Source organism: Camellia sinensis, chromosome 5, assembly GCF_055761805.1.
Source record: "Camellia sinensis isolate YWXY chromosome 5, ASM5576180v1, whole genome shotgun sequence".
Lineage (NCBI taxonomy): Eukaryota > Viridiplantae > Streptophyta > Magnoliopsida > Ericales > Theaceae > Camellia > Camellia sinensis.
Window position 1 is genome coordinate 68,675,762 of NC_138965.1, and position 11,401 is coordinate 68,687,162.

Consider the following 11,401-nt stretch of genomic DNA (forward strand, 5'->3'; position numbering starts at 1 on the left):
TATAAAGCGTAGTCGGAGAAGATAGAGTATAGATTGATGACGGTGATGGTAGATTGACAATGATAGAGTGTAGATCAGAGATAGTAGAGGTGGTTGGTGACCGGTAGCAGTGGCGGCCAACGGAGGATAGTGGTAGTGGTAGCGGCGACCAACGGTTGATGGTGGCAATAGGTATGGTAGCGGTGTGTGGTGGTAGTGTAAAGCTTTAGAAACTGTTAAGAGATAAGGGAGAGAGAGAGAGAAGAAGAAGAAGAAGAAGATATTTAATGAGGGTAATATGGACAGTTGATGAGTTATTGGTGCATTTAAAAGGTTAACTAGACTTAATGATAATTAAGTCTGTTTCATGTGACTAGCCCGTAAAAAAACCCTAATAAATTATAACTAAGTCATAATCAACACCATAGTAGTTGTGTTTGATAAAATTGAAAACTTAAATGTGAAGACTGAAAATTAAGTATTGAATTTTTTAAGTTAAAAAATTGTTTAATAAAAATTTAAGTATTTAACTAAAAATAAATTGTTTGATATGTATAAGATCAAGTTCGAATTTTATTATTTTCAAATTGTATATTTTAATTTTTATATTGTGATGATGGTGGTGGTGAAGGTATGATGGTAATGGTGGTAGTAGTGGTGTTGGTGGTAGTAATAGTGGTGGCAGTGGCCTGGTGGCAAACAGTGGTTGTGGTAGTAGTAGCAGTGTTGATGGTGGTGGCAATGGCCTAAATTCTATGTTTTACTTAATTTAGTTTGTAAAGCTGCGGTGGCGCTTAAGTGGCTTTAAGTTTCGATATGTGCCTCTGTGTAAAATCAAAACAATTGAGATAAAAATAGAAAAAGAGGGAAAGAAAACCGGGGGCTTGAAACATTTTCTAGGTTCAATTAGTAGAGATGGAGAACCCTTCTAAGCTCTTCACAAGTGAATTACAACGAACACCTAGGTACGTAAATTTTCAAAAAATGTAAGACACGATGTGTTGGGGACACGTGAAAAAAATGTAATTTTAAATGTTTATTATGTGTCATATTTTTAAATATTTAATATATATTTTATGTCAAATATTTAATTTTATCAAATTTATCAATTTTAGGTATGTTATTTTATTAAAAAAAATTTAAAATTTTAATTTTTTTTAAAAAAACATAGTCCTTAGCATGTCTCCAGCGTATTTCCAATGTGTCCTTAGCGTGTCCTCAGTGTGTCTGTAGCGTGTTCCAAGTGTCCGACTCTTTCCAACGGGTCCGACATTTGTCCGGACCATGTCCGTGTCAGACTCTTGTACATGACCTCCGAGAGTTGTCCGTGCTTTATAGGTTACAACTTACAAGATATTTTTCATTGACAATTGACTCTACAAATCACTTGCAAAATAGTAGCCTATCTGATAACGACTTAGGCACTATCTATTACTAGTGCTATAGAAGTACAAGACTTTAACCACTAAATATCTTCTCGAAACTAAATTGAAACTAAATTATGAATTCTAATACAATGCAAAAATTACTATAATCTCAATCTCTATTTCATAGTAGTTTGGATACATGACTATCCAAAAAGTATTTGATACTTCTCAAAATTAGCATCAAGTATAATATATGCTTAGGAAATCTGCGAGCATCCAATGAATGTTGGTATCTGATACAGGTACGATATGGATACTGATAAGACTCTTTTTTAGAAGTATTCATGCTTCATGTTTAATTAGTGTTCTATTACATTGACAGTAGTGTTATTTAACTAAATTTCATTTTTTACTCCTTATTACTTGACTGCAATCATTGTGTGATGCTTTTTTGTTTGCAAGCATGAACTTTTTGTTACTAGGCATGGCATTTTACATGTAATGCCCTATTAGCTTGGACGATGTGTGGGTAATTTTCTTACCACACTGCCCGCCTAGTAATCAGCTGGAGAGCACCGGCAGAATAGATGGCTCCAGTAACCTGTAACAGAAAGAAAGGGCTCCGGCGGTGGCTCTTCCACCCGGGGGCACTCCGACAATCAAGTCAGTATATCTCTCAAAGATAATCAAGTGCTAAACTCACAAGCTTGAGTATAAAACTGCGTACCTTAGACCCATGGGGGTGCCTCTCTTTTATAGCCAACACAATCCTAGTCCCAAAAGGAGCCTGGCCCTAATGGACTTAGGATTACTGCTAATCTGGGACTCCCAGTGGGATTAGGATTAACTCTCTAAGAGTCTTATCTTTACCCAAACTGAAGTCTTCTCCCAATCTAGGACTCTTGTCCATATCCAAGTTGAGTTCCCTGTTCATTCTAGGACTCTTGTCCCTTATCCGCTTATCTCGAATTCCGATATCTTCGGAGATAACATCGGCCTAGCTGAGATGACCTCGGCACAACGACCAAGGCACGTGGCACCTCGGCTGACACGTCGGCGTCACCTTGCCACATGTTGGTACTTAGAAAATATATCCCCACAACTGCCCCCTAGGTTCTATTACCTCGGCATCCTGAGGTGATGGAACCTACATCGATATTTCTTTCTGCATAGTGGCTCAAAAACTGTTTGGCCGAAATAATTTATTTTCAAGCCGATGTGTTCTCTTCGGAGAACAAGAATTCAAATGAACTCCATCACGCGCATGAGCTGTCATGCACATCTAACCGTTCCTTTCACATGCTTTGTCTTCATTGGCCCGTGTCTGTGACGCGCCTAAAAGCTGTCTTTCACTCGTCTGCGCCGTCTGACGTGTGCGTTGCTCCAGGCATAATAAGTGCCCTGCTTTTGCCGCCATTTCAAGTTTTTTTGATAAAACTTTTCTTTCTATCTTCTTTTCCTTACTTTATGATTCAAATTTCTATTTTTTTTCTCTCTCTAAACTTTCTGAAATCCACCATTGTTCTAACTCCAAGCTCTATAACCGTCTTCATTCCTCCATTTCAGCGAAGCGTTTGCCGTTCTACTGTGTCTGCAATCATTGCCCTACCTCGGCGGCTTTTATTCCAACTCCATTTGTTCTGGTAAGATTCCGTTTCTTTTATTCTCAATTTCTTCTATGCTTTTGTTTACTTGCTGCCATTTTTGTTTTGTTCATACCTTGGATTGTTTATCTGGATGTGTTCATTCATGATTTCACTTATCTCTTGAACACTTGTACTGTTTTAACACTTCCTTGCCATGGTTCTTGATCTTTTACTTCTGCACCTCTTTCGCTTTTGAGAATCCTACCTTTGCTCTTGATTCTAAAACGTCATTCTTTGTTTCTTGTTTTCTGTTTTTCCTTTCCAGATCTGTGCCTTTGATCTTGTTCTTCATAGTTCTTAGGCTTGGGATTTGTTTGTAGAACCTTTAATTTAGGGAAAACTGAAACAAACCGTATCACTACTTACCTAGGTTGTTGCCGAGGTTTCAATAACTTTTTTAAGAACACCTCATTTCTGAGACCCAACCCTCTGACTTTAGGTCGACGTTATGGGTATGTGGAGACATCGGGTAAATACCCCAACAAAACTCGAATACTTTAGGCAGGAGTTCTCCATCCCAGCCGATGTTCACCTTAGTCTAGCTGGGGATAGGGATGGGGATTCCATCATGCTCATAGATCATACGATGCCCTTTCCTATTGTAGCCTTTACGGAATGCGGACTCCGGCTTCCACTCAATCCCCTCTTTCGCGAGGTTCTCCACTTCTATAGGTTGAACCCTATGCAACTTACCATCAACTCTTATCGAGTGATTAATGGTATCATAGCCCTGGCTAGGCAAGAGAACATTAGGATCACCCTTGCCGATATCCAATTTTGTTATACTATGTGCCCCCTTAACCTGAAGGAAAGAGGTTATGTCTACTACCTCAAGCCGAGGTCCACCGAGTTCAAAATTGTAGCCGACCTCCCGGATTCCAACAAGGGAGCTGGGGATGACTTTGTCATTGCTTCGGGAAATTGGGAATTTGGCCCAGACGAAGATGTTCACCTCTACCCTCTTCCTCGAACAGTTAAAGAGGGCAAGGGTAAGAGCCCAGTGCCAATACTTAGTTGTTTCTTTTTCAAGTTTTCAAAACTCTGTCTGTTTCTAATGTTGGTTTGTTTGTCTTGCAGATCTTCATCAGCCACCCAAAAACTTCCGTCAATCCTTCTTCCTTGGAAAAGATTTAAAGAAGCTTCTAGATCTTCCAATTCACAAGCGCAAGGCTCCCCTGTTACTGAATTTTATTCCGACATACAAATCCACACTACCCGACGTCCCAAAAAGGAAGAAAAAGAGTCTTTCTCCACCTTCTGCCACAACTCCTCCCATTGCTTCCATATCACGAGCAGACGAAGGATTCACTTCTGACCCAGTCGATCTGCCATCTACTTCGGCCCCATACTTAGTCCCAATACCAGAAAGAAAACGTCGGCGTCGACTTGTCAAGACTGCTGAGATGGGTCGCCTGAAGCCTATTGCTGTAGATCTTTTAGCCGACTTACCTGCCGATGTTGATGCTGTTCCAGCTCAATCCATGCCCCCACCGAAGCCAAAAAGAATCAAAAAGGCTCAGCCCAAGGCCAAGGCAACTGAGGTTGAGGCTGAGGATGCCCTGCCCATCTCCAGGCTGGCTGAAAGCAGCAAATCCCAACCCTCTGCTGGGAAGAGGTACGCAGAGACCCAGCCATCAGAATCTTCAAAGTCAAAGAGGCCGAGGTCCTCCTCTGCAACGACTTCAAAATCCAAAGTGCCAAACATCCCCTGGACGCCCGAGATTACCCTGGAGGACAAGCCGGTCATGGCTACTGATAGCGCCGACGACATTAATGTCGGCGTTGCCCTTAGTACAGCTCTTCTTCTCCCAGGTGATCTGGAAAAGAATGCTGGAATGAGTGAGTATGAAAATTACGCTTTCATGCTTCAACGCTGTGTTCAAGTAAGTGTCTTCACTTGGTAACCTGTCTTTTCCTTATTGTTTGTAAAACTTTCTGTAATAACTTCTCGCTTTTGTGTTCTTTCAGGCTGTTCAACATGCCCACTCCTTCTCCATGCAATCTTTTGAGAACAGGGAGAAGTTAACTGACTTGCAGAAGGAGTATTCTGCACTCCAGAAGATCAACAAGGGTCTTCAAGCAAAAATGAAGAAATTGGAAGACCAGGCCGAGGCTGCCACTAAAGCCCAAACTTTGGCCGAAGAAAAGGCCGAGGCTGCTGAAGCTATAAAGAAAGTTGCCGAAGCGCAGAAAAATGAAGCCAAGGACAAGGCGACCCAAGCCGAGAAGGAACTTCAGGAGGCCTTGGCCACGAAAAAGGCTGAAATCAAAGAAGCTGATGAAAAGGCTTATGCGCAAGGCATGGCCGACGTCACTGAGGAGTACAAGCTTCAAGTCAGGCAAGCATGCAACAGGGGATTTTTCCTTGGTTGGGTGTCTCTGCTAAAAAGACTTGATCTCCCCGCTGACTCGCCTTTCCGTAATGCCGACGCTATTCCTCTCCCATTTCCTCCTCTTCCACCAAGTCAAGCCGAAGAAGAATCTAGGTCTGAGCCTGAGGATGAAGATGATCATGATACTGAGGCCTTGATGAAGAAACCCAAGGGTGATGCTGGGGTCAAGTCTCCTTCTCAAATTGAACCCATCCTGGACTTAACCCAAGATGAGAAGATTGAGGAGGTACCCAAGGAAGTTGATATTGGGATGTTATCTTCCGACCTCCTTCTAGCTGAAAGGAGTCTTTCTAAAACACTTGGTGAGATCGATGCCGAGCTGGCTGCAGAAAAGGCTGCCGAAGTATTTCCTCAAGAATCTGCCGAGGTAATTCTTCAAGAATTGGACGAGGTCCAGACCCAAATCCTTTCTGAAGCCGAAAAATCATAATCTTCCCTGTCTTTTGTACTTGTTTTCTTTTGTGGACAATATAAGTTTCTTTGTATGGCCGAAGTGCTTTTTCCTATAAAAACGATTTACTTCTGGTAGGCCGTAGTGCCTTCTTCAATATGTAACTGCAACTGTTTTTTCTATAGATATTTCAATCTTTGTAATTTTCTGTTGATTGCTTCTGCATAGTTCTATACTTAGAATTTTTTGCATGCCTTTCCATTTTGCTTTCTTTGTATAATCTTCTCGGGGTTACGCACCTCGGGTGAAATAACGTCCAACTTCACTTCGGCAAGATAGAGATCTGTAAACTCTTCATAAATTCCAACAAGTGTAAAACATATATTGTTTAATGTCAATTTTGCAAACTTTTTTCCAAGTTTCAACAAGTATTTAAACAGCGATCTCGGTCTAACCTACTTGTAAATTGCTGCAAATTTCAACAAGTGTTAATATATACTGTAATTTTTTCTTCAAGTTATAACAATGATCTACTTATGAATTTCAACAAGTGTTTAAACAATATACTTAGCTTTTACCTCAACCTGTAAATTGCTGCAAATTTCAACAGATGATCACATGTCGGCTTAACATTATCTTGTAAATTGCTACAAATTTCAACAAGTGTTAAGCATCTTCTTTGGTTGGATCATCCTGTAGATTGCTATAAGTGTGCAAACTATAACTTCGTCTTTACTTCGACTTGTAAATTGCTACAAATTTCAACAAGTGAAGAGAAACAGTAATCTCGGCTTAACTTCGACTTGTAAATTGCTACAAATTTCAACAAGTGAAGATAAGGAATCAGCTTAACTCCAACTTGTAAATTGCTACAAATTTCAACAAGTGAAGATAAGGAATCAGCTTAACTCCAACTTGTAAATTGCTACAAATTTCAACAAGTGAAGATAAGGAATCAGCTTAATTCCAACTTGTAAATTGCTACAAATTTCAACAAGTGAATTAAGGAATTATCTCAGCTTAACTTCGACTTGTAAATTGCTACAAATTTCAACAAGTGAAGATAAGGAATCAGCTTAGCTCCAACTTGTAAATTGCTACAAATTTCAACAAGTGAAGATAAGGAATCAGCTTATCTCCAACTTGTAAATTGCTACAAATTTCAACAAGTGAAGATAAGGAATCAGCTTAATTCCAACTTGTAAATTGCTACAAATTTCAACAAGTGAATTAAGGAATTATCTCGGCTTAACTTCGACTTGTAAATTGCTACAAATTTCAACAAGTGAAGATAAGGAATCAGCTTAGCTCCAACTTGTAAATTGCTACAAATTTCAACAAGTGAAGATAAGGAATCAGCTTAACTCCAACTTGTAAATTGCTACAAATTTCAACAAGTGAAGATAAGGAATCAGCTTAATTCCAACTTGTAAATTGCTACAAATTTCAACAAGTGAATTAAGGAATTATCTCGGCTTAACTTCGACTTGTAAATTGCTACAAATTTCAACAAGTGAAGATAAGGAATCATCCTAATTCCAACTTGTAAATTGTTACAAATTTCAACAAGTGAATTAAGTGTCTCTGTCTTCTCTCTGCCCCCAATGTGAACCTGAGTTCTACTTGGGTTCTCATTATTCATGTTTCCAAAAACACCAATATGTAATTTTGTCAATCATATGTGTTAAAAGAATTCTGAAAAGACTTTATTGATGATATCGGCCAAAAAATGATGCACATCTAATGATAGAAAAATTTTAAATTACAAGTGTTCCAAGGTCTTGGCAGTGCTTTGCCCTCGTTATCTTCAAGCCGATAGGCTCCATTGCCTAATACCGAAGTAATTCTGTAGGGTCCTTCCCAGTTTGGGCCAAGCTTGCCCTCTCTGGGATCCTTTTTGTTGTCGACGACTTTCCTCAAGACTAGGTCGCCGACTTGAAAATCTCTTGGATTGACCTTTTTGTTGTAAGTTCTAGCAAGTTGCTGCTGGTATATTGCTAGCTGAATTGCAGCCTTTTCTCTTCGTTCTTCCAAAAGGTCCAGATCTCGGGCTAAGACTATGTCGTTAGTGCCATTCTCTACTCCCTGGGTCCTGATCCCTGGGATGCCGACCTCTAATGAGATGACAGCTTCTGTGCCATAAGCCATGGCAAAGGGGGATTCCCCTGTTGATCTTCTCGGCGTAGTCCGATATGCCTAAAGCACGTTGGGCAACTCGTCTACCCACTTTCCTTTTACTGCCTGCAGCCTCTTCTTTATTCCATCCAAAATTACTTTGTTGGATGCTTCTGCTTGACCATTACTTTGGGGAAAACTTGGTGTTGAAAAGTAGTTCTTGATCTTGAATTTGGCACAAAAGTTCTTGATGAGTTTGCTGTCAAACTGTGTTCCGTTGTCGGCAACTATTGCTCTTGGAATGCCAAATCTGGTGATGATATTTCTCCATATAAAGTTCTTGACGTCCACATCTCGGATTTTGGCAAGAGATTCTGCCTCTATCCATTTTGTAAAGTAATCTGTTGCCACCAGCAAGTATTTTCTCTGCCCAGTTGCCTGGGGAAGTTTCCCAACCAGATCCATGCCCCATTGGGCAAACGGCCAAGGGCTGGATACTGAGTTTAGGTCAGCAGCTGGCTGATGTATCAAAGGTGTGAACTTTTGGCATTGTTCACACTTCTTTACGTAGGCTTCGGCATCCTTTTGCATGTAGGGCTACCAATACCCCTAGGTAATGGCCCTGTGGGCTAATGATCTGCCCCCAGCATGGCTTCCATAAATTCCTTCATGAATTTCATAGAGGAAATCCTCAACCTGCAAAGGGTGTACGCACCTTAAAAGTGGTCCAGTGAAGGACCTTCTGTAGAGATGTCCATCTTCTGTCAGACACTTGCAGATTTCAATCTGACTTTGTGTGCCTCCTTACGATCATCTAGCAACTTTCCTTCTTTCAGGAATGCAACAATTGCATCCATTCAGCTTGGCCCCATGTCCACACACATTGTTTGCTGCTTTGTGCTGTCTAGTTTTATGCTCGGGCCCGACATATAGTCGATCATAATTGTTCTTGTTTTTCCAGTCTGTATTGAACTTGCCAGGTAAGCCAATGCGTCGGCGTGGGTGTTGTCATCTCGGCTGACTTGCAATAGTCGGCAGTTCTGAAATAGGGCTGCCAATCTAATGACCTCTTTTGCATATGCCGACATCCTTTCGTCCCTGGCTGCAAATTCACCTGTTGACTGGTTAACAATAAGTTGTGAATCACAAAAAACTATTACCTCATCTGCTTCTGCTGCTGCTGCCAGTTTTAGCCCTGCAATTAATGCTTCGTACTCCGCTTCATTGTTTGAGGCCTTGAACCCCAAACGGATGGACTGTTCTATTATTTCTCCATCGGGAGATATCAGCAGTACTCCTGCCCCCGCTCCTTGACTGTTTGAACTTCCATCGACGAAAAGTTTGAATGAATCGCCGATGTAGATGCTGCAGGGTCTGAGTTTTTCCTTCCTTTGTTCTTTTGCCTTTGGCTGGGCTTCTCCTTGCTTGCTGGGATACTGCTCATCTCGGCTCAACGGAGCCCGATGTTCCATGGTTTCTGGGGTGAATTCTGCTACAAAGTCGGCCAAAACTTGGCCCTTTATTGCTGTTCTTGGCCTGAACTCCAGGTCATATTGGCCCAGGGCCACTGCCCATCTTGCTATCCTTCCTGTTAAGTCTCCTTGTTGTAACAAGGACTTCAATGGGTGCTCTGTTAGGACCACAATCTTGTGTGCCTGAAAATAATGGTTCAACTTCTTTGAAGCCATTACTAAGGCCAGCATTAATTTTTCTAGAGGTAGATACCTTGTTTCTGCATCGGCCAAGGTTTTACTTACATAATAAACCGCTTTTTGCTCCCCTTTTTCTTCTCGGATTAGTACTGCACTTACTGCATGTTTTGAAACTGCCAAGTATAAAAACAGTTCTTCCCCTAGTTCTGGATTAGAAAGAACCGGAGTTGTGGTCAAGTACTTCTTTAGGTCGGCTAGAGCGGTTTCACATTCTTCTGTCCACAGAAAGTCTGTGGCTTTTTTCACCAAGTTGAAGAAGGGTCTGCATTTATCTGAGCTTCTGCTGATGAGTCTGTTTAGGGCTGCGGCCCTTCCAGTAAGCATCTGAACCTGTTTCGCCAACGTCGGGTTCTGCAGCTCTAGGATGGCCTTGATTTGGTTTGGGCTGGCCTCTATGCCCTTTCTCGTTACCAGATACCCTAGAAACTTACCTGATCCAACTCCAAACGCGCACTTTGATGCGTTGAGTCGGAGCCGGTATGTTTTAAGTATATCAAAGATCTCTTTTAGGTCGGCAAGATGTCCTTTAGATTCTTTGGTCTTCACGACCATGTCATCGATGTAGACTTCTACCGTTTTGCCAATCAGGTGCTTGAACATCTTTGTTACTAACCTTTGGTAAGTTGCTCCTGCGTTTTTCAACCCAAAAAGCATTACCTTGTAACAGTACAAGCCTTTAGGGGTGATGAACGCAGTCTTCTCCTCGTCTGGAGGGTACATGGCAATCTGGTGGTATCCCTTGTATGCATCTAAAAAACTCATCCTTTCGTGTCCTGAAGTTGCATCTACTAGCTGGTCAATCTTGGGCAGAGGAAAGCTGTCTTTGGGGCAGGCTTTGTTGAGGCTGGTAAAGTCTACACAGACCCTCCATTTACCGTTCTTCTTTTTCACTACTGCTGTGTTGGACAGCCATGTCGGATAGTGAACTTCTCGGATGGCCCTGGCTTCTAGAAGTTTGTCTACTTCTTCTTCTACTGCTTCGACGTGCATCAACGTCGGTCTTCTGGCTCGTTGAATCACAGGTTTTGCCGACCTGTCGACATTCAGTCTGTGGCAAGTGACCTCGGGGTCAATGCCAGGCATTTCATAAGGTGTCCAAGCGAACACCTCAATGTTGGCTCTCAAAAAATCTTCCAGTTCTCTTTCCTCTTCTTCGGCTAAGCCTGAACCGAGAAGAAAGAAACGTTCTTCGTTGCCCTCTTGGACTAGGATTTTCTTTAGTGTCTCTTCACTCTTTTCGGTTGGCTCCTTGCCGACATCATCTAGGACCTCCATGTCCTCGTCTTCAATCTCTGCCTCTTTTGGCTCTCGAATGTTACAAGTGGACTTCGTTGCTGCCATGGAGCAACTTTTTGCCTGCAGTTGATCTCCTCTGACTTCCTCAATTCCATGCTCTGTGGGGAACTGTAGTAGTTAATGCAATGTTGAGGGAACTGCCCCCATTGCGTGCAACCATGGTCTTCCCAAGATGATGTTATATGGTGAGGGTGTGTCAATCACCATAAATTCTGTTTTGATCTTCTTAGTATCGGCTTGTACTTCCACGCTTGCTGCGCCCAGTGGCCATGTCGGCGTTCCATTGAAGCCGACCATAGGGTTATTGGATTGTTCCAAGTCATCAGGATAAAGGCCTAGCTCCTTGTAACATCTGATATACATGATGTCACAAGAGCTGCCTTGATCTATTAGGATGCGTTTTACTTGGCATTCCCCAACCTGGAGGGATACTACCAAGGCATCATTATGTGGATGCTGGACCATATCTAGGTCGGCTTCAGTGAAGGTTATCATTGGTCCT

The 11,401-nt window shown here is 41.8% G+C and overlaps 1 protein-coding gene across 1 annotated transcript; it reads left to right on the forward strand.

Annotated features, from left to right (window-relative positions):
• Positions 1 to 4,164: 4,164 nt before the first annotated feature.
• Positions 4,165 to 5,815, forward strand: LOC145791467 (uncharacterized). Its single transcript, XM_082871819.1, has 2 exons — positions 4,165 to 4,875; positions 4,961 to 5,815. The coding sequence occupies exons 1-2, from the start codon at positions 4,396 to 4,398 to the stop codon at positions 5,813 to 5,815; spliced, it is 1,335 nt and encodes a 444-aa protein (XP_082727945.1). The 5' UTR covers positions 4,165 to 4,395.
• The last annotated feature ends 5,586 nt before the right edge of the window (positions 5,816 to 11,401 follow it).